Source organism: Hippoglossus hippoglossus, chromosome 22 (genome assembly GCF_009819705.1).
Source record: "Hippoglossus hippoglossus isolate fHipHip1 chromosome 22, fHipHip1.pri, whole genome shotgun sequence".
Lineage (NCBI taxonomy): Eukaryota > Metazoa > Chordata > Actinopteri > Pleuronectiformes > Pleuronectidae > Hippoglossus > Hippoglossus hippoglossus.
In genome coordinates this window covers 2,099,095-2,122,536 of record NC_047172.1, presented here as the reverse complement: position 1 = coordinate 2,122,536, position 23,442 = coordinate 2,099,095, and the positions used below count along the sequence as shown (strand labels likewise).

Sequence of the window (23,442 nt, the reverse complement as noted above, 5' to 3'; positions counted from 1 at the left end):
ACACGTTGGAGCCAAAGCTGAGTGTTTGCACCTCCCCGCTAAAGTTGTGTTTCACAGTTACACACATTAACGACTGAGATGCGTCCTTAACAAGTCACTTTGTCCCAGATTCAGCCTTCAACTGTTAATTCCCTTCAAAACAGAGAAATGAAGCAAACGTGGTGCGAACGTTCTTTTGATTTCCAAGTAAAACTTTTTATCTTTTTGTCCAATCAAGAGTCCAAAACCTCTGAATATTCTGTGTAAGACAAACGGGTGAAACCAGAAGTTTTCCGTCCAATCGATTAATTAATTATTGCAGATAAAGCATCTAAACTTCCAAACCAGAAGAAACTTCCGCGGCTTTTAAATCATTTATTTCTATTCCTCACTTTGATGTGGTTTGATGCCCACCGTGCTGTAACAGCCACTTAGGTGCCCGCTCTACCTCTCACCACCACTCCCATAATGCATCTCTGCATAACCACGTGCCCCTGCAGTCCTCTGGCTTTCAGAGCCATGTAATTAAACCTGAGTGTGTGTGTGTGTGTGCACATATGTATACATTTAGAAACCCCTCCATTTGTCTGCATGTTTAATTCACGGTGAGTCAGGGGTGTGGCGGGACATTTCTCGGAGTCACAGCTGGTCAGGGGCTTTTATTTTTATGCGCCCAGCTGTCGTGGAGGAGCCGGCAGCCCCTCCCCCCCCCCCCGTCCACACCCCGGCATGTGGAGGCTGGGTGTGGATCTGAAGTGGATTTGGGGTTGGGGGGGTGGGTGGGCCGGGTTATTAATGCCTCGCATTGACGCTGCTGCGGTTGTGGCTCGGTGATATTCCACCACTCTATTTTTTTTATGTGTCCACACCCAGAGCGTCTCACTTTGTGTGGATGAATGAGGATCTGTGTCATCAATAACTGACTTTAAATATATCAGCTGTTTTCTATGTTAACCACGTCTGATTTTATTATGAATTCATCACTCTGGAGTTTCCTCTGGAAGCTGAGCAGGTTGCATCACCAAAGACCGTTTTCCTCTGATCAAAAGATCCAATAACCTCAGAGTTCGTCTCCAGTGCGAAGGGATACGAGCAGAATTCACTCCCGGGTCACATGCGGCTGTAACAAATCCACCAAACTCTTCATATTTTAACGGTTTCCTGCTGAATATTGGAGATAAACTCTGGTTTTTAACGGATCTACAGTTCAGCTTCACTCTTCAACTCGCTGGAGCTGATTCCGACAGTTGACACGTTCTCCCCGTTTGTCATCAACACGATCGTGAAGCTGTAAAAAGCTGCGTCATGTTTTAGTCACAGAATTCTCCTCACCACCTGTTTGTGTGAAGACCTGTTGACATCGGACGTGTGGTTGTATGTTGTAGCTTCAGTAGAAGTTTAATTAAATCTGAGCCGCCCCCGGTCTTATTATCGTCTCCTCGTCCACCTGTTGAGACTCGACTGTGAAGGATCACGTATCCACTCAGTGTTTTCGTTGGCAGAGCGTTTCCGAGTTGACCCTCGACCCGGAAAGTTTCACTTAGCTCTGAGGAGGAGAAGGAGATATCTTCTCCTCCGCTTCTCCCTTTCATCTCAGCGGCAGTTCAAAGAGCTGCGACTGATTTTAATTTGCAGACGTGAGCTCAGTGTTTCACTCACTCGCACTCAAATATCAGCTTTAGACCAAAGAGGAAAAGTTTTAAGGAAGAACTCAAGCTACCAGAGTCTTGACTTTCACACGGTGCTTTAAATAACTTTTAAAATCAATCAAGCTTTTCCACTGATTATATAGAAATATAGATTATTGCAGATTTTAAAAAGCTGCAGTTGAAGACAGTAAAGGAGAAGTGAACTCCTCATTTTAGTTTTATTTGTGCACCGTTGAACTGAAAAGTGTCTCCACTTGTTCCACTTGTTCCTCCTCCTCCTCCTCCTCCACCTCCTCCTCCACCGTTCCCTTACTGGAATCCTCTTCCCAGAATAGCAGAGGAGCATCTGCGCCCCGGTCCGACTCCAGAGGGGGCTGAGAGCGAGAGTCCGTCTGTCTGCTCTGAAACCCCCCCCCAGCCCCCTGGAGGTCTGGAGCATCGCTCTGAAGGAATGACAGAGATCTGACCTGAGTTCACGACACGAGCCTCCAGCTTTCGCTGCCGTCTGCTTCAGATTTCAGCCCAGAGCCCACAGAAGCTTCATTCTGGGCCGTGGTGCTGTTAATTTGGGGAGATGATAGATGCGCGGCCCTGTGGCTTTGTTATTCAGCGGAGTTCGTCATCAGGTCCTTTCAGAGTGGGCGGGGGGGGGGACCAGGGGATGACAGAATTTACTGCCGAGCCTTCTGGAGGTGCTGTGGGTAGAAGACAATGAAACATCTGTGATGGGAGTTTCCAGAGTGAAAACCCCCGCTGACACGTTGGTGCTCATCCACCATCTAACTCCACCCTGACACGCTGACACATCCTCCAGTGAAGAAGGTCAAAAGAAGGACAAAATCACGATTATTTGGCCAGAAAATACAAAAATACCCGATTCAATTTGTCATTAGACCTTAATATTCCAACTGATTCTTACCACTGCTACAACGTAATCTATGCTTTCGATAACGGGAACTTTATTTGTACTTTTCTCCTCTTGTTTTGTTCTTTCAACTAAACAAACCAAACTTCTCAAACAGTGTGAACACAAGCAGTCAGGCTGGAACTTTGTAAAATCAAATTGGCAGAGTTACAACTGAAATCATGAAATTCTCCGTCCGTATTCAAGACCCAAGAACACAGATATGTTTGGCTCCATAGTGGATCTTATATTCTGGCAGTGAAGGAAACGTGGACTGAGTCCTGTTTGCAGTGCAGGCGACTGAGACACAGATACTTTGATATTTTTTACCTGAAAACAAAAATCCCTTCAGTCGGCAGCAGAGATCTTTTAATCGCACATATTGAAGGAAAATGTGCTGCAGCCTTCGGGTGGATTATGTAACCTGAACACTTAACCTGACACAACTGAATTATTACATAACCTGAAAGTGTTTTGATCCCTAACGCACCGGTCGACCTCCGTCATGTCCCTCCTGTTAAAACTGATGCTCTGTATTTCTCCAAGTGGCTTTGAGAGTGCGATGACTCCTGGATTCATCAAACTCACTTGGGATCTACTGAATCACCTAAAGTGTCCAAACGCAGTTAGAAAATTAGACTAAAGTGATGCACAAGGACACAGACTTTACTCTGGAGGGTTTTAACATCTCTCGTGTTATAACCTCCACCAAGGACGCCCTGCTGTTGTTTCTTTCGGTGCAGCATTTTTTTCCGCTGCTGTTCGGTAACAAATAGGACGAGACACCTGTAACTATCACCAGTGTGTAGCTGAGAAACGTGATGTGGAGGTTTGCATAACACTTACTGACATTCTAGTTTCTTTAATGTTGTATTTCCTCCACAGGTGAACGTCTACGTGTTGGGAAAGACCTTCCTCGTCCTGGCCAGAGAACTGTGCATCAACGCCCCGGCTATAGGTACTGACCTCTACTCGAATAATTATCTGTGGATGATGAATCTGCTCCTTCTGGTTGTTATTTTGTGGATATCTTTTACCTAAATATGTGTAACTACATGTTAATCTAATTATCGATTGATAGGCCAATCATATCTGTCTATATGTCCCCCAGACCCAAAGAGAAATATTCAAATGTCTCTTCTTTGTTTGACCAACAGTCCCAAACCCAAATCTATTAAATTTACAACAAACTAAAACAGAATAAAGCAGCAATTTGCTAAACTGGAACCAGCTCGAACAATAGATCAATGATTTAAATGGGTTGTGATGGGACTTATTGGTTCCATACAAATCGGAGACTCTCAGCAGAGGCTCGGTAAACATCCACGTAAACTCAGGCTTCATGTGATTTAATTTGAAGTTTCCAAACCCAAAGTAATGATTCACTTTGTCCCAGTGGCTTTAAGAGTCAGATTTTAGTATCTCAGCGATGTCACCAGACACAGAAATGATTCCAGTGAGATCTACCAATTAGACATTTGGAGAAATGAACACGGGTATTTGATCAGGTTCAGTTCAGGTACTGGGAAAGAAAATACTCAGTTTGTTTACGTCGTAAAATTGGTTGATGTGGAGTTTTTTAAGCAGCTGGGTTGAGCTCAAAAATGTTCCCACTGCTCCAGAGAGACGAGCAAAGTGTTTAAAATTAGAAACCTCACATACCGTAACATAGCTTTTTGGCCTTTCTCTTGAATTTTCTAAGACCAAACCCCAGAGGAACTAAACCAAGCCCCGCAACATTTCCAGTGAACCCTATTTTTATTCTTCATGTGTGGAAAGACATAAAAAATCTATCCATGTTTTCATAAACCCACAGTGTAGTTCCCTCTGACGTAACCAGAGGGCGCTGCTGCCCCTCTAAACCCCCTCCCCCCCACACCCAGGCACCATAACAAGATGACATCTGTGGCTTCAATCACATTATAACCTTTATGTTTCATCATCAGGTGTATATTCATTCTCGTACAGAACACATCTGGCCTCAAACAGCATCAAGCCGTTCACATATTTTACAAAAGACACAACGTTTCTGAGGCCGTTTCTCTGAAGTGCAAAAACAACTCGACAAGATTTCTACCTTTTTTCCTGCGTTTTTAGAATCATAACACTACACAAAGTTTGCTCCTGGTTGTGATGTCGCTGCCTGGACTAAAGCATTTACCCAAAGTGAAGCAGCCACTGGTTGTTCCAGTTGTGGAGCTCAGCTTGATTACATCACCACGAATCAGCGTGTTAGTGTTTTTTTTTTCTACAGCAGCCGCAGCGTCCCAGCAAATAACGTTAACCGAGTATTTAAATAAAAAAAATAACATTAAATTAAATAAAGATAGAACAACAGCTTTGTTTAAAACAGTCTCTCGGAGAACTAACCAGGCCATTTAGTGTGACATTACTCAAGTGTCTTTACTGCTACATTACTTTAAAGGCCGGGAGGCGAGCTCCCATCAGCAGTCCAGAGCGGCCTATGCGTAGAACACGAGCTCGGGGATCTGTCCTCCCTGTACTCCGGTCCCGTTGGTGCTGTCGGAGGAGCACTGGAACTGAAATGTCACCTTCCCGCACTGCACCTCCGTCATGCCCTCCTGGCCGAAATAGCTCAGCTCGTTCCCGTCCAGCACGGCGCTCACCGTGTAGAAGGCGTCCTGCTCCACCTGAACAGGGTGCTCGAACCACACAGGAAACGTACTGCTCGACCCGTCCGACACATACTTGGTATGGTTCTGGGCCAGGAGCACCCCCTGCCTCTTGAGTTCAATTTTGACAGTGTACTCGGCTTTGCCGCCGCTCGACCCATACAGTCCCAACCCGGCGATAAAGATCCGCTTGTCCACAGCGAACTGAATGCTGTCGCACCGGCCGCGGTAGCGCCACTGATTGCTCCGGTAGGCCGAGGATTGGAAGCGATGGCACCTCTGAGGCGCCAGACCCGTCCTCGCAGTCAGGGGAAAGTCCAGTTCCGGCTTTTTAGCTGCAGTGTACCACAGGAACACATTGTGCATCTCCTCCAGTGTCAGGATTTCCGACTGCGCCGCCCCGTTGGCAAACTCATCCAGGCTCATTGTGGGGATGCGCACCAGAAACAGCGCCTTGCCGAGGACCTCCCTTCTGTTGTGAGTCGTGGGCCCCAGACCTTGTCTCTTGCACTCGGCCGTGGCCCAGTTCATGACAGCCTCGAACACCATCACCTCCTTGGTGTTTAGGGTCTCCCTCCGCAGTATGATCTCCAGCGTCTGCAGGTCGATCTCACAGAAGCCCTCGGAGCCCAGAGCGAGCTCGGCCTGAGCGTCGATCACTTCCCAGCATCGCTGCGTCAGCTCGGGCTCCTCGAACAGGCGGCTCTGAGAGAGCAGCACACAGGCGTTCTTAGCCTCCAGGCTGGTTTCCAGAAAGGTGACGCAGGCCTTGGCCAGTGCAGGGACAATGTACTTCTTGGCAGCGTACAGGGTGGCCAGCACCGTGTCTGCCTCCAGGTCAATCTCATCACTGTACATGTACCTGGAAGAAGAAGAAAGATGACTTTTAAATATGCAGAAGTCTAACTTACATAATATTCTCCTTAATGAGACATGATGCACCGTGTTCTACCGTGCAAACTGATTCTGGATCCCTGAACATGGCTCTGGAGTAATAATCTCCTCTTCTTCCCAGTCTAATTTCCACTGGACTCCACAAGTGAACCAAAAAGGCTAAATGGAAATAATGATCTCCTGTTTCTACTTCTCAAAGAGGAGCGTTTGATGACTTAACTCATCCGACCCTTTCCTCAAACGACCGGCAACAGGGCCCGGTGCCGGCTTAGCCAAGGCTGCTAAGTGAGAAACAAAGGCCGGTTATTTATAACCAGTCGTCTGAATATATATTCGCCTCTAAGAAAAATATCAGGCTGTGGATGAGGAGAAGGGGAAAAAAAATGTTTCAAGTTGAACAAAGAGTGCTGAGAAAACCAGCAATTACAGAGCACCATGCTGCTGCTGCCGCTGCCGCCGCTCTCTGGCGCTCGCAGCACTCTGGCGCTCGCCTCTGCTTAGCTTTGGATGAGTAATAATATGCTTTGAAGTGACACTGACTGCGCTTGTCATCTCTCCTCCTGCTTGGCTGTGTGAGGGATGGTGAGTGGCTTACTTCAGCAGAATTAGAAAAGAAGCAGGCTCCACGTCTGGGATGTGGATCTCGGGATCCTCCTCCGCCAGATCGCCGTAGAACATGGCACAGAAGACGGAGCTTCCCACGGCCAGCACGTACTGAGAGGGGGGGAGGAGCGGACGGACGCGTCAGACACATGCAACCACAATCACACAGAGTTCAGGAAGAGGCAGGCTGTGAGTGCTGCACACGTATATAAACAACTTCCCTGCTCATGTGAAGGACGTTTTGAATTTCACAGGACAAACTGTAAACGCCGCTCGGTTTTTACATTTTTTTTTCCCCTCTCAAGGGCAAATTCAAAAAAGTGCGAGGTGTCTTTACCTTGTGAGCTGGAACCGTCTGCGACTCCCCCAGGGGGCCGACGATGAAGTGGACGTCAGCCATCAGCTCATTGTTAAACATCAAGGCATTCCTAAGAGCAGAGCAGGTTGCATGAATAAGCCGCCAGTATTGTATAACACCCAGTCCCTCCACCGCCGCTCTGCCTGGAGACACTGGTTATTTTCATAGGTTTGCGGAGGATTATAGCCACAATAGCTGAATCAGAGAAACCGACTTATTATTATTCTGGATGGTTTGAGTTCCCAGAGCGAAAACACAAATGTAAAACAGTCCACGATCAGAGAAGACGGAGGGAAAGAAGATAAAGTAAAATCCTGGATCATTTTATCGTTTTTTAAAAAAAAGCTTCTTAATGTTGCAGCTCAGTAAATAAAGATTTTTCATATTCTACAAACTATAAACCAAGATGATCCTTAATTAGTCCCACGATGGGGAAATGGGGACAGTAAAAAAAAAACATACATCTGTCAAAGTAAAGGCAAGGAAACGTAAAAATATAAAGTATTCGCGAGGATGCACACGAGTGGATAAGTGAATGATGGTATTCCCTTGTCTATAAAAGCTTCTTAACAACATGAAATATGAGCTATTCTGCAAACTTTAAAGATAAAATGGTGAATCTAAATATGTCGATGCTGCAGGAACAGACCTCACTGCTCTTTGTGGAGCATCTATCTGCATCTCCAGCTGCTGTCGTGTTATTACAGCGGCTGCACGCTCCTGTCATTACCCGATAATGACCTTTAATCTACTTTCTGCAGGGTCTGATCTCTGGTGGTACGTGTCTGAGGGGTGGGGGGTGAGGCTGAGTGTGGCCGGGGTACCTCTCTCTCAGGGTGGGGTGGCTGCTCTGCCAGCTGGGGGGCTCCACGTTGTTGTTGTTGATGTTCTGCAGGGAGGTCGGGGTGGTGGCCGCGCTGCCGCCGGCCGCCTGGCTCACCTGCGCCGCCTTGCTCTTCTCGGTGTCCGCCCCCGCGGTGCCGTTGGCCAGGTTGGTGTTGCCGGACGCGGGGTAGAGCTCCGCGGCCATCTTCCTCTGCTGCTGCGGCTTCTTGCTGCTCAGGGACAGGCTCAGGATCTCATAGTACAGCGGCAGCCTGCCCGGGAGCCCGCCGACCTGCTTGGACTTTTTCAACGTTTCTGGGAGTAGCAGCAGGTAGGTCCAACACCTCATGATCCGGCCATGATGGAGCAGCCTGCAGTCCGCCGTGGGCATCGGCACCCGCCCGCCGAGCCTCCGCCGCGTCCCGTGTCCGACGAACCGAGTCGCCTGCCGGGTGGAGTGAACGAGGAGAGACGGGGGGAGCTCAGCCGCGTCTGCCCGGAAAACACGCCTTCAAAACGGCGTCGACCGGGAAGTTTTTCCCCACGATAACATCCACAATATCCCTCCGCTTCGTCCCCCCTGCGATTTACAACTTCGACCGCGGGCACTTTCCTTTCCGTTTCCCCGGCGGTCACCGCATCTCCCCCGCGCGGTCTCAACCGGAGCGTCGCTCGTTTTCCCTTTTTTTTTTTTTTTTTTTTTCGCAGAGCGGATAATCCGAGTCCTCCCGCCCGCCTCCGCGTCCCCAGTCCCCGCGCAGGGTTCCGCACGCAGCCCGCTGAGGAGTCCCGGAGGTGGCGCGTCCCGGTCCAGGGGGAGATGTCCCGGAGGTGGCGCGTCCCGGTCCAGGGGGAGATGTCCCGGAGGTGCCGTGTCCCGGTCCGGAGGAGATGTCCCGGAGCTGCTCTGCGCCGCGGAGCTGATCCGTCATGTGTCCGGACTTTCAGCGGATTTTAGTTTTTTTATTCGTCGTGATCTCGTCGGACGCCCGGAGCTCGGCGAGGACCAATCAGAGGGCCGCACGGCGCCGACGTCACTAGGACCGGAGCACCTCCCTCCGTGGCTCCGCAGAGTGCGTCACCGCCCTGAGGCTCCTCCTCCTCCTCCGCCCCGTTCACTAGAGCCTGTGGATAAATACAGATAAAGTTAGAAAAGAAAAGATGGAGGGAATGAAAGAATGAATAATAATCTGTTTAATAAACACCTTCAGCTCAGGACTGTGATCTATTTATCTAATAAGGATATATTTTAAACATTTGGTGTTTTGGTAGGTGGGTAAAACAAATCCCCTCCATTGACTAGCATACATTATTAATAATAATAAACAAATAAATAAAAACCATAATAATCATAGTTCATTGTATCTATAGGTTAACAGTTCACAGCCCTCAGTGTCACGTACTTAAGTAATGTGCTTAATAATACTGCAGTTTAAATATAAATTTGACTGCAAGACTTTTCTTGGTTTACATGGATGCTACTGTAACGAGGAATGTAACTCATTACAGTAGCATCTGCAGTTTAAACAAAAAAGTAAAGTATTGCAGCCGAATTTAATATTTAAACTGCAGTATTGCTAAGTACACTACTTGAGTACATCTACTTAGTTACATTCCACATTATATTCCACTCAAAAAAAGTCATGTAGCCTATTTTTTATATTAATCTGCAGTATTAAGTACACTACATTTACGTAGTTACCTTCCACATTACATGGTTATATACAGTATAATGTACACATATAAACGCACTAATACATGTGATGCTGAAGAAAAACCTCGACTCGGGAGGAAAGGCTTTACTTATGAAGTTTTGAAGGTAGTTAAGAAGAGCAGATCGACACTGTTCGGCTCTTCAGGAGCATAAATACTGAACGAGATCTCACCAGACTTAGAAAGTGCTCCAGGCTCATGGAGATTTCCACCCTGTGACCTGAGGGATCTGCTGAGACGCTGAACCTGACAGCGTGTCCGATAAGTCCTGTGGCGCCAGACCATGAAGTGCCTCGTAGACCAGGAGGAGAATTTTAAACTGTGCTCTGAAAACAGCCGGCAGCCGGCGGAGGAGCCGGAGAACCAGAGTTACACGGTCTGATGTTTTTGATCTGGTGCGGTTGAGTTTCGGATGAGATGTAATCAAGGGATTGTTTTATTTGGACGAGCTGTTGACAGAGAACTGCAGTCGTCCAGTCTGCACATGACAAATACATGCATGGGCTTCTCTGAGTCAAGAAAACCTCAGATTCTGAAAATATCACAAAGAGACAACACGTGTTTGACTGAGATATGTACCGATCAGTATTTTTAGCCTTATTTTGGCAGATTCAGGATTTTGTTTTTGTTTCCCTTTCAAAAATCTATATTTTACTACTTTTTTTTAGGAAAACATGAAAACATCAGTTGTGTTTTGTTGTAGCAGCCTTTTGGTAATTAATCTTAGTTATTCCTGTGGATAACTGACCAAACTAACAACGTGACATCACATCAAAGAATCTGAAAAAGCACCCGGGGAGTTTTTATGTCAGAAAATGCTTTGAAACCTCATCGGTATCCGTCAGGATTTGATGAGAACAGGCTTCTTTCCAGACATTTTACACTGACGTTCCACGATAATACAGATAGAAATTCAATCGGCCAAAACTCTGAAACCCAGCGACCTATTCCTGCAGCCGCGGTAACAGAAAATAGACCAGAATGCATTGTGGCCCGCGGACAGTTCTGGGTTTTGAGGGAACAGCTTCCTCGCAGCTTTAATGCTATTCATGCAGCTCGGCTCTCACGTTTGATTGAAAGGAGCAAGTTCAGGGCCCGTCTCCCGGGGTGGTCCGAGTAATTCTGGGGAACGGGAGCAGACAGGAGTCGAGGCAGGCTGAGGTAAAGTGGGTGCATGAAAAAGGTAAACTGCAGCTCTCCATCACAGAGCGACTCCCGGGCTGTTTGAGCATCGCAGATTGATTATATTCAACCGAAGGGGGATTTAAGGTGGATTTATTTCCCCTAAACAGCCTCTTATTTCTTTTCTATGGAGATCTTTTCTGGCCCGGCGCTCACCGACACTCCAGTAAAACTCCGAGCAGCGATGGCCAGCTCTGCAGACGTATCATTACATGGCTCGGAGGGGGAAGGGATCAGCCTGGATCTTATTACCAGCTGGCTCTACCAGCTTTCCACTGGACTGCTCTTTACTAACTTCAAAGATATTCGACTCCACCGTCGCTGCTGAGCACAAAACTCCTAAAACCTTTTGTCTCCCAGTTGTAGTGGAACAAAGACTCCAGTTAATTTCTCTATTAAATTGGATTCCTTCACATGTTAAAATCATTTATAGGATTAAAAACAAAGACTGGACACCTGCCACACGGTTTCATGACAAAAACAGGTGGTTCTGTTGTTTTTCTCCTCTTCTGCATCTGAAGCGTTTTCCATAAAGTTTATGATTCGAGTTTCTCTGAGAAATTCGAGGAGCAAAAAGCTTGAGACGGGAGCTTGTGATTGGACGGTTGCCCGCTCGTATCCTTTTGCCAGCTGAGAAAATCTGGACAGAGACTGTGAATGAGAAACAGGCTGTTCGCTCTGCGGTGCACTTTGTGGAGCGAAATGCTAATCCTCTGGTTCTCTGGAGGAGCAGAGCGGCAGGAGACTGGTTTTACTGGGAAACTTGCAGGTGCTGATCTGAATCAGAAAAAACCCCCGAAAGACCCGACTTTGACTTTGCTTCTGGTTTGTTTACCGCTCTAAGGTGAAGCAGGGCTCGTACACTGTCACATGGACTCATTGGAAGTTAATTGGGAAAAGTTTTGGCCTCAGCAGTGTCGTCCTGTGGCAGCAAAACAGATATTAGTCTCTGACAAGTACAATAACATGAAGGCTCAACTCTGAGGTCCCCACTCAAAGTCCTACAAGAGGCTTGCTCTGGTGCCTTTGAGCAAATGACATCAATTCTTGCACTTGCTGTCATGTCGTCCATCTTTATCTAGATAAATAATGTCTCTTACCTTCCAAATTAGATTGAAATGAGTTATTAATGTCCGGCTGATTCATTAAGACACAGCAAAATAATTAAAGTCTGACAACACAAGCTCTTTAGTTGCCTTGAAGTTTGGCATCTTACGAACAGGCCCTTAAATCTTCCCCCTGTTTTCTGCCTCCATCAGACCCGTGCCTCTACATCCCACGTTTCGCCCAGCTGCTGGAGTTTGGCGAGAAGAACCACGACGTCGCCATGACGGCGATGAGACTGGTGCAGAGGATGAAGAGGGACTGGATGCACACGGGACGAAGGCCGTCGGGACTCTGCGGAGCAGGTGAGACAAAGGCGGAGGACTACACATACTGTCTGTACAGTGAAGGGTATTGATGCCGGGGGGGGGGGTGGTGTTAGCTGCAGCCTGGAGGTTCCTGGTTCCAGTCGTCAAACTGACCTTGTGTCGGAGCGAGAGAGGCCTGATGGTCTGAAGCCTCTGCTGGAGGTTTTAAGGGCTGAGTGTCATAGGTCGCCCTGATGAGAGAGTCGAGAGTCGAGCCTACAAATTTATTTTTAGATGATGACGTTATTTTTTAAGTTCTTCTCTCGGCCGCTGTCGCCCTGAATACACTCGAGGTCGACGCATTACCGGCGACGACGTCCTGAAACCGAAACGCCGCCTTCCTGCCCGCTGCGTGTTTACACTCCCGGTTTCAATTTTCCATTTTCTCTGTTCCTCTGCTGCATTGCCTGAATAATTAATTGCTTATCATAAATCATTGAGGAGGATACACTCAGTTGGAAGAAGGAAAAGTTTGTTCCCAAAACTGATGTAAATATGGCTGGTGAAGCACCAGAAACATGCATCTGCAGAAAGTTCTTTCCGGTGGAAGCAGAATCCCGTCGCTGATTTACTTTCGGTGAGTTCAAGGACAAACGGGTCGTGAATGTGAAGAGACGAGGAAAAGGAAAACCAGCGGTGTTGGAGTTTCATCCTAATGGGGCTGAAATGTTTGAGGAAGTCCTCAGCGGAGCTAAAAGCCGCCACTTCGGTCCTGAAGGCTGTTAGACGTGTGCATGTGGAAGGAGAAGCATCTATCTTTAAACAGGCTCTTGAGTGAAGCAACACTAATGACGGTTATATAACTGTTCTCCTTCAAGGCTCGCGCTGTAACTCATTGCATAATATTAACATTGTTGTGAATCCTTTTTTAAAACTTAGTGTGTGTGTGGGGGGGGGGACAGTTGGCTCTGCGGACTCAGGTGCCCCCGTCCTGTCGGGTCTGACCTCCAGTCCTCCAGATGTTCAGAAACAGCTGGATACCAAAACATAGTATCTGAGTTTGAGTCACATCTTTGACTGTGATTGAGTCCTGATCATAAATGTGTACTTTTGTTACATCGTTATTTTATATATATATATAAAAATATCTAATGTATCCACTAATTCCAGATATCTGTAGCATCCAGATTTCTGGAGAATTGTTCCTGTTTTCTGCTTCATGTGTTTTGTTCAGGAACAAGTTCAGTGTTGAATCTGGTGCGATTCGGACACGTGATACTTTCCATATTAATAAACCTAGAATCAGCAGGCGACCTGCGCTCTGTCCCTGTTGAAGCTGGAACTCGTCAACGTCAACGACAGCTGATTCAGGTTCTGTGAGTCCAGCTCCACTGAGCTTTGTGTAAACAGGTGAACAGACCTCTGAGCAGCAGCAGCTCTTTATCTGCTGCAGGTCACTTTTACAGTTTGAGAAAGAAAAGCAGCTTCACCACAGTCAAACAAACAGCTCATTCCACACGGGCAGGCTTAGAGACTGCACCAGAAATAACTACTCAGTGGAGCTTGATGTTGGATAATGGGAGGAAGTGGCATCCATCTTTATACACAGATGGGAGGGGGGGGGTTTCTGTGTACTTGTATAAATTTAGCTCCAGATTCGGTTCAGTGCATAAAGTCCACACAGACGTGATTAGAGGCTGACTGTTGTTTTATGTTAAATCTCATCAGTGTTTTTACTCGTCCTGTTTCCAGCTCTTCTCGTCGCCGCTCGCATGCACGACTTCTGTCGCACGGTGAAAGAAATCGTCAGCGTCGTGAAAGTGTGTGAAAGCACGTTAAGAAAAAGGTGAGCGGGAAAACCAAGAATATTCTAATCATGTACTGACAGTAGAGTGTTTGTTACGTGGGACACGATTTGAACCAAACAGGACGACCTCCGACCCGTCACCATCTTGATTCTGTCTTATTGTTCCCCCTGTTGTTCTCCGGGCGTCAGACTGAATGAGTTTGAGAACACGCCCACCAGCGAGCTGACCATCGAGGAGTTCATGCGGGTGGATCTGGACCAGGAGTGCGACCCGCCCTGCTACACGGACGGCCTGAAGAAGAAGAAGATCCAGCAGGTACGGACGAGGAGGCGGAGCAGACGTATTTGTGACATTATATCATACTATTCCTGATGATTAGTTGCAGCCCTCAGGCGTTAATGAAGGATATTAACCTTTAGAGTGAAACTGTCGGAGGTCACTGATCCGTACGTTTCCCGCTCTAACGCGGAGGCAGCACCTCGTTTCATCTCTGTAGAGACGTGTGATAGAAAAAGGTTGAACATGTTTAAACATCCACGTTGAACTGAGAAGTTTTTTAACATTCTCGGGCATTTAGAGTTCCGTTAAAACTTCCTGACAAATATTTAAGACCAGAAAATAATTTTAAGTAATAAACATGGAATAAATGATCAGTTTAAATCCTGCAGATATTAAATTTAATTCATTGATTTGTATCCGTGTTGATTTGGTTTAATTGAGTTTGTGACATGATTCATCAGTTAAGAAACAATTTATATTAAAATTAGAAAACAGTGTTTTAACTAAATTCATTCTGGAAACATTAGTAGATTATATTCACTTTCATATACACTAAAGTATATAAATTATATATATATAAATAACCCTATATACCAATGCATCATCACATCAAGCCATCCCCAACATGTTTTTATTCATAAGCTCGTATTGATTATATTTAGAATTATGTCAAAGAGAAGTACAGCACTTCCCACAATCCTCGGCGGTATTAAGCGTTTGAAGTTGTTTAAAGGGATTATTCACAGTGGATTATGGGATGTGTAGGTCCTTCACTCTTATGTACACAGTCTTATACCTACAGTGTTTTCTATTGTTTCCAGTATTTTAGCGTCAGATTAAAGTCAACGGAGAAAACAAATGAGAAATTGACTTGAGCCGTTGCCGCTCTTAAAGTTGTCGCTCACTCTTACACTCGATAAATGTCAACAACACACGACTGTGTTCTTGTTCGTCCTCGTTAATACACAGTCGGCACCTCGTCCATACAGATGTTTCTCTCAACCCACCCTGTAATCTCTGATTTGTATTTCTTCCAGCTGGAGGTGGAGCTGAAGAAAAAGATGGACGACGTCGAAGGTATGACTGTGAGATGTTTTTCTATTCAAAAATCACATGAGGCCATTTTGACTCCGAGGCTGTTGACTTTTCTTTTAGCGAACATTATCTTTGCAGGACAGTTCCTCACATTCATACGTTCGGTTGCATCGTCCTGTTCTCTTCAACGAGCCACTGCAAAGTGAAACGCTGCGAAGAGAGGAAACGGCTCCGTGTTCTTTTCAAAGCAGCTATTTTCTGCACACCATGTAATTAACCATACATTATGTTACAGTACATATTCTGTTATAATTACGGACCATATGGGAAACGTAATTTAAAGGGTTAGACCCGTTTCAGGAGAACGGCCTGTGACAGCCAAGATCATAAAAAAGCACCACGAGTGTAATTTGTGTTCGCTGCAGGTTTCATACACGTTCATTCTGGGGAAACGTCTCAGCCTCTGATTTTCTTTCTTCTCCTCAGTCTCTATTATGATGAATATAATGAATCGCTCATTTTAATCTTCAACAGATGAAATCCACGTCTACGAGGATGAAATCGATGCCGAGCTCGAGAGCGTCCGACCCAAACTGAGAGGAGTGTACGCTGCTTACACTAAAGAAGGTACGGAGCAGAGCCACGTGCACACACACACACACACATGCTAAGGCTCTGTCCACGCTGATACGTTTTCATTTTATTACAAAACATGATGCAACCCTTGGTTTTCAAACTACAATTCGCAGCTTCTACAAAAGTCTCATTCTAGGGCTCAAAAACTGGATGAGTGGGGAAACTTCTGTCTCAGTGAGGACGCTCTTTAAAGCATTCTCTAGTTCCTTCTCCGAATCATAAAAACTAAATGCCTTTCCCTTACCCTCATCCCCTGAGCCGAAACCAGAGGCCACATCCATACTACTACATTTCTATCGTCAAACTAATGCCGGAGTTTTGAAACAAAACAGGGGCCGGCAACCAAACATCTCTTTCTGTGGCTCTAAATGAAATGTCCTCACCCAGTAAGGTCTATGCTCAAAATGGTGCTCACAAAGTACACACACACACACACACACACACACACACACACACACACACACACACACACACACACTGACGCCCACCCATGGAAAATAGCACATCAGATCACACTCCCTGTCGCTCTTTGTCTTTATCTGCTTCTACCTTTGGCTCTTTATCTCTGGCTCTCTGTCTTCGTCTGTCTCTCTCTCTCTCACACACACACACACACACACAGTACAGATAGGGGGGGGGGGGTCCAGCTGCTGCGGCGCCCTCAGATCCGGCGGCGTTTCGTTTCTTGTCAGGCCGACGACTGATAAGTTGCTCCTGTGACTCGTGGGCTGAAGTCTGCGTGAGCACATTTTAATTGTGTCCAGTTTAAGGACACGTTTTAATTAGCAGCCAGGACGGCAGGAAAGACGCCAAAATTATGATCCCAATTATTTTGCCTGCATGTCATTATTTCCCATCCTTTTCTTCTTGTCTGTGGTTTATATAGTTTTTGTCCAAAAATGTATGTTTTTAATTATATTCGTTTTTTCAATTGAATTTATTTCTATTGTTATCCCTCTTGTCCGTCTCTTTACCAGAAGATCCAGATGTCAAAGACGACGTCCTCTCCACGTCGTCCAAGATGTCAGATGACGGGGACGAGGAAGCGGAGGAAGAGCTTCAGGCCGTCGCCAAGCACTTCGGCAAAGAGCTCGGCGAGCTCACGCTGGAGGCTCTGCTGAAGCTGGAGAAGAAGAGGCCGGAGGAGGAAGAGGAGGAGGAGGAGGAGGAGGAGGGGGGTGTTCCGAGGAGAAAAGGCCCGTCGCTGGAGTCCATCCTGGGGACGATGCCCACAGCCTCCACCCTGGGCCTCTCCGAGTCCATCAGCAACTGCATCGGACACCAGAAGGAGAACGGTGAGTTCACCACGACTCTTCTTTCTGACGCAGAAACATCTGATTTGGTTTCACAGCAACAGGAATCCGATTCACTAGATTGGAGGTTTTCTCGGTTTTGCCTCAGATTGATGATTTCTGGGGCGTAATAGAAGAATCGCTGCCATGTTCCTCTTTGTTTGTTGTTCTTAGATTTGTCTTGTTTGTGCTTTTAAAGCTTCTTCTGCATTTCAATGTGTCGTCTGTGTGATCCACGCAGATGAGGCGCGAGCGGGTGTGTTTAATAAATCTCCACTATACAAACAGTTGGAGCCAAAGAATCTGAAGAATCTGCAGCTTTTAATAAAAACACCTCCAGCTTCATATTTATGAGCGCTTGGTCTTTCTGAGAGCAGCGTTTCCCTGGAGTCTGACCTGCTAATGGTGCTGTATCATCATCATAACCCATAATCAAGTCACACATTGTCTCTCAGGTTTAATTGTCATGATTAACTTTGCTCCAGAATTAAATTCTACTGAGCTGCGAATGAAAGTTTCACTCGCACTGCAGACATGAGGCGAATGTGTGGGAGACGAGAAAGTTCTTTACCCTGGAGGTCGTTGATGTCGATTCGGGTCAAAAAGCTGCCGTTGTTTTGTCCGTTGGCGTCAAACATTCATTCTTCGTCTCTCTGGAGCGAAGAATGAAACTAAAGTCCTCAACGAGAACCTGAAGAAACGACAGGAAGCAGTGTGAGGATAGATGTGGGGGTTCAAGTCTGAACTCGAGTCACATACGTGCTAAGTTTATTCTCGACAAAGTACTCAGAGATGAAAGAAAAATCCATTCATTGGTCAGCCTCTCGCCCAGCTGTGAGTGGGCGAGAGGCGGGACTCGCTCTGGTCAGGGCCTCGATCAAACTGCTGTGATTCATACATGTTGCAGCTACGGCAGCTGAGAAGGTCATTCTTGCCGTTCTTGTGGAAGAAATCTCGGAGGTAGATGACACGAGCTTAAACGCGTGTTTATTAAAAGACACTTGATCTTATAGTCTCGACAACGTTAGAATCCAACGTGTCACAGTCTTTTTAAACATGGAAAAGGTTTATATCCTCGTCGCTGCTGATTTGACCCTGAAACCCGTCGCACCGCGTTTAGAGCGAACGTGTGGTTCAGGACGGAAACGGTGGGAAAACGGAGCAAGTGCTGGAGACTTCTCATGTTCACATTCACTCCTAAAGGAAATTCTGACTCTTAAATGAACCTGCACGTCCTTTTGACCTTGAGACAACCCCCGCTGACGCTGGGAGAACAAACTCCACACACAGAGGCACGGGGGCCGAACCCAGAACCTTGTTACTGTGAGACGACTGTGATGTCAAGCTGACGTCGGTCGATGACGCCGGGGGAAAAGGTGCGTTCGTCGGATCGGCAGACGGACGAGTCGTGACGCGTTCAGGGCTTTAAAACAAAACAACACTCTGTGTCCTCTCTGGTAAAGAGACAGTTTGTACCTGACAACACGGACGTTCGTGAAGCTGTTAATGTCACCGCAGCCCCGACTGATGCTTCATGATCACTGCAGGCAAAACCAGGCACGTGAGTCAAATGACAAGTCAGGAAGTAGAGTTTTATTCATGTAGCTCTATTTAAAACAAACCGCTACGATTACCACACACACACGAACAATATAAATGAATACGTAAGATGATATGAGACACGGCACAATAAGAGAAGAGCCTGAATAAATAAACAACAGAATATGACTCAGGGATGGAGGCGTATTTATATAAAGTCTTGTTTGTAAAGACTAAACAAATATGCAGAAAATTGGGTGGTGATGACTTTCTGTTTTGCATGTGGAGCAGAGGACGGATAAAAAGACGGAGATCTGAGGATCGGAGGCGTCGAGAGGTGGAATGTGAGGAAGATGAGGAAATGTACCTGCGGTGAAGGTCATTCAGTGTCTGATGTGTAAACAGGATCTTCTAGTGAATTCTGAATATTACAGAAAGCCTACAAACAAAAATATTAAGGTCCCATATACCCAGGCTGATGTTAGGTTTATAATTTACATAAGAATAAATAGTTTATTTCGTAATTCAAGTTCTATAAACGTGGTTGTGTTTTCTTTTTCTTTTCGTGAGTAAACTGTAAAATATCAAACCTCAATAACATTTCTTTATGATGAGGGTTTGATAACAACGTCTTAAGAGTCATTGACATTTTTTAAACATCTATATTGACGGATAAATCTGTATTAGAAATGTTTTACTCCCTAATATCGACATCAGCATCCGCCTAATAAATCCATCTTGTTCGGTCTCTGGTCCAATCGAGCTCAGGAACACGTCTCATTGGTTCATCGATTTGTTTTTAATCTGTTTCTTGACAACAACATGCATCAGGCTTTTGGATACACACACAGTACTCGCTCACAGGATCTATTTATTGGTGGTTTTGGTGTAAATACATAAATACAAACCACGGACTTGCCCTTTGAGTTGAGAGGCTGTTGTTGAAATGTCCGTGAACCCAAATGAACCAAAACCAGACGGAACGTTTCAGCCGCAGTGAAAAAACAAACACGCCCTCTGTCAGGGTGACTTATTAACGGTTGTGCAAATAAAACCACAACAGGGACCCATCGTTCATTGGCCATAATTAAACTAATTGCATGAGTGGGATGTTCTGCGTAAGCACCGCTCCCCCCCCCCTCCCCCCCGTCCTTATCTGGGTGTGCAGAGGCGTTGATGGATGCGTGGTAACGGTGCCACTCAGCCACATCTGCCCTGCTGAAGGAAACCTGTGTTTTTATGGCTCGGAGTGGGAGGACAGGGCGTCGGGAGAGGCCAGGGGTGGGAGGGGAAGTGTGCTGTGTGGGAAGGGGGAGGTTGGTGGAGCAGCTGTGTGTTTTGGACAACATCCTGTGACTCAAAGGTCGCGGGTTTGAATCCCAGCCCCCTGGTGTCGACCCAATATTGACCTGGGTCTTTATTTTTTTTAATAAAGTGCTTTGAGTGGACGGAAATCGCACAGGGCGGAACGAAGGGATTGAGAAAGTGATCGATCGATTCTACGTTACTCTCAAATCAAACCTCGAATCAAACCTCAAGGAGTGTGAGCAGCAGCGTAACCCTAGCAACGCGTATGCTTTTTAAAACTAAAACATGTTAATGTGGATGTCACAGATACTCGTGGATGTGCAGCCACAAAGGTTTATGAGAGAGATGCTCTGTCCACTAAATGACGAGGTTAAGAGTGAAACGAGCCACAACTGTCGAACTCTAATGACGCACCGCTCTGTGAATCACAGGCTTTTATGTTAATTAGGAATTCGTCTCGGTTTCCTTTAGAAATAGATTTTTGTTTCGAGTGACGTTGCTTTGACTCATCCTCCCCCGAGGGGCTCGTCGTACACGAGACACCACGAACGACGGAATCGGCATAAAGATGAAAAGTGGAGGTGATTGAAGGTTCGACTGTTGGACGTTATTTAAAAAATATCACATCCTTCCTCTTTGAAACTCTCTGTAATCAGACTGGTTTGAGTAATTCTGATTTAGTTATTGAGATTCGGTGAAATGAAAAAAATACTTCCTGCCCCTGTTTGTGTGTCTGGTTACACTTCACGTCATTGTGTGTGTGTTTGTGTAACGTTTTCAGACACAAACTCTGGACAATCTCCGGATAGTTCAGTCCGAAGGTTTTCTGGAGTTTGTGTTATTAACTCAGCAGGAGAAATCTCCAGAGCGTTCAGGGGATGTGTGTCTGTAGAGCAGCAGGATGTCGCAGGCAGGACGTAGAAATCCTGTTTTGTGTTTATAGCACATCGACACCGGCTTCACCAAAAGCTCACAAAACGAATCGTCTTTCCTAGTTTATGTCTTCGTCTTCTACGTGCACGGCTCCTCGTTTTCATCCTGAGATGTTTGTATTTTCCAGCTCTAGTCTGTCGTGTTAGAAACCTCGTCACTGTCTTTCTCACGACGGCCCTCAGGAAGATTTCAGGAGAAGATCCAGATTCAGCTCTGCAGGTTTTGTGTGTCTCCACGTCCTCAGACCTCTGTGTTTCTGTGTTTCTCTCTGGAGTTTGGCTGCTGATGGAGGTTCAGTGGATTCAGGCCGGTCCTGGTTTGGTTCAGGCTTCTGCTGATTGTGGTGGAGATCAGGATGGAGGGGGAGGGGGGGGGTTACCATGGCCTCCCTCAAGCTCAATGTTTGAAGTGGACAGGGCAGCGTGTCATTAGGGCCGAGTCTTTCATCTGAGTGTGTGCGTGTGCGTGTGTGTGTGTGTGTGTGTGTGTTGTTAGTGGAGGGCAGGGCACTCGAGGAAGTGGAAGAGGCTGTAATTTTGGATTCTCTGAGGAAATGAGAGCAAGAAGGAAAACAAACCACCCAGACGACAGTTAGCTTGTTGTTATTATCACAGATACTTTACAGATCACGGCCCCGGAACGAGACGCTTCTCTTCCTGTTGCACCGAAAACACTTCATCAAACACTAGTTTGATGAAAATTGATGATTTTCAAGATGCAAACTTAAATATTAACACTAATTGGCCCTTTTAGTAATCGAGTCAGACTAATGAATGAAGGTAGAATGTCTCTCTCCTCATCGACTCTCAGGTGAAGCTTTAATCTCTCTGTCTCCTTCAGTTCAATGAGGCCCAATAATTACCTGATGATTTATTAATGACGCTGATCGTTCTGTTCAGTGAAAGTAATAAACATGGTTAGTTACAGATGTGTGAGCAGAATATTCACGTTTTAAATCTTCAGAGATTACGAACCACGTGAAAGTTTCGTCACTGAAATAGTCGAAGCTCTTCTCTTTTCTCTTTCTCCATTTTTCACTCGGTTGTGCTCCACTTCCTCATCGACGGCCTGTCTGAGTCACGGCGTTTTCATGAACTCGTACCGTCAGAGGAGAAGCTGCGAGCGGCCGGCGGTGTCGGCAGAGGGTCGATGCCTGCAGCACCTCGGGATGTGACGCTCGTCTGCGGCCGAGGCCTCTGGGAGCTCGGCCCCGCACCATTAGAGGCAGCATTGATTGAGGCCCACTGTTTTCAGCGGAGCACTTAGTTCAATCAATGACGTTTGCCCTGACCTTAACTACCTCAGTGAGCACGGCTCCCCGGCTCTTGTCAAACCACTCTGCCGTTTTTATTGCCTGTGATCGTCTGGGGGGGGGGGGGGGGGGAGCGATTTGTGAGCGAGGTGTGTGAAAGTCCAGATTTTCAGCTCGGCCTTTTTGCTCTTTGAAGAATCCACTTCATTTTTTTAGGGTGTAACTCGGTTTCACACCTTATTTCTGAAGCTATTTCCAAGGTGTGAGGCTGCATTGAAGGAAATGGACTTTGCGAGTTGTTGTCCTGAAACGCTTTCTGCCGTCCGTCCTCCTCGCTCGCATCAATTACTCCAGTAAATCTTTCCCTCAGCAGCTCGGGGCGCGGTGGAAGCTCGCTGACAGACCCGCGCTCTCACAGCGGCTCTGCTGAGTCAATTATTGTCTTTTCAAATGAGCAGCATCTGTCTCATCTCTCCCTGTGTCCACTCAGGAGTCGTTCAGGGATGAAAGAAAATGCAAAGGCTCATCCTCTGTTTCAGCAGCTCCACATTCTACCTCCTCAGCAGAAAAAAGAACCACAAGCTCCTTTGTGTTGTGTTTTTTAGATGCTAATGAGGAGGAGACAGCCCTTCAAACCAGGAGGTCACTGGTTTCAAACATAAAGGCAAAAGGATTCTTCACTGGTCTCCCAATATACATCAAGCCTACAAAATAATGTCTTACAATTTAGTGTTATTTCCTTATTAACAGTTCAACAATCTTCTCGACAGATTTTGAGATTCATTGATAAAAGATTCCAGAAACAAAGGACGCGTCACTCGGACATTAAAAGAACGATCGCACCACATCTGCTGAATTTCTCTGTTTTGAAGGTTGAAACAGTTAAAAGCTGAATCTGTGACGAAATGAGTTGTAAAGGAAACATCTCAGTTGTTTGTGTGTGTAACTGTAAAAATAAACTGAAGTGAGGAGGTGCTTGAAAAGCTCAGTCACACACTTGTCCTCCTCCAGTTCAAGGGACATTAAATAATCTGTGACCAAACTACTGGGAGAGATAATCTGTCACTATCTTAAATACTGGATTGAAAATTCACATTTTCAGATGCCGATCAAATAGAGAAGTTTAATATCAGTCACTTCTCGTGTTAAGAATAAGGTTTAGTGTCTTTAGCTGTTTTCAAACATGCACTGAAGTCTGAAATCTTCCAGAAGGTGGAACCCTGATGTCCGAGTCAGTTGAAAATAGCTTTGTCCTATAAAGGTCCTCA

At 46.2% G+C, this 23,442-nt stretch overlaps 2 protein-coding genes across 4 annotated transcripts in view; one reads left to right on the top strand and one right to left on the bottom strand.

Moving 5' to 3' along the window:
• Window positions 1-23,442, top strand: part of brf1a (BRF1 RNA polymerase III transcription initiation factor subunit a) — a 72,796-nt gene that overhangs the window by 10,309 nt on the left and 39,045 nt on the right. For 2 of the 3 annotated variants that reach the window (XM_034577457.1, XM_034577458.1), the window contains exons 6-12: window positions 3,418-3,490; window positions 12,000-12,149; window positions 13,845-13,938; window positions 14,089-14,215; window positions 15,217-15,256; window positions 15,749-15,841; window positions 16,828-17,145. In XM_034577457.1, coding sequence (XP_034433348.1) covers window positions 3,418-3,490; window positions 12,000-12,149; window positions 13,845-13,938; window positions 14,089-14,215; window positions 15,217-15,256; window positions 15,749-15,841; window positions 16,828-17,145 — 895 coding nt within the window. The remainder of the gene's footprint in view (window positions 1-3,417; window positions 3,491-11,999; window positions 12,150-13,844; window positions 13,939-14,088; window positions 14,216-15,216; window positions 15,257-15,748; window positions 15,842-16,827; window positions 17,146-23,442) is intronic. The other variant, XM_034577460.1, reaches the window with a different exon arrangement.
• Window positions 4,443-8,783, bottom strand: LOC117756717 (BTB/POZ domain-containing protein 6-B-like). Its single transcript, XM_034577477.1, has 4 exons — window positions 7,845-8,783; window positions 7,000-7,090; window positions 6,655-6,773; window positions 4,443-6,027 (listed from the first exon to the last, which is right to left on the bottom strand). The coding sequence occupies exons 1-4, from the start codon at window positions 8,234-8,236 to the stop codon at window positions 4,995-4,997; spliced, it is 1,635 nt and encodes a 544-aa protein (XP_034433368.1). The 5' UTR covers window positions 8,237-8,783; the 3' UTR covers window positions 4,443-4,994.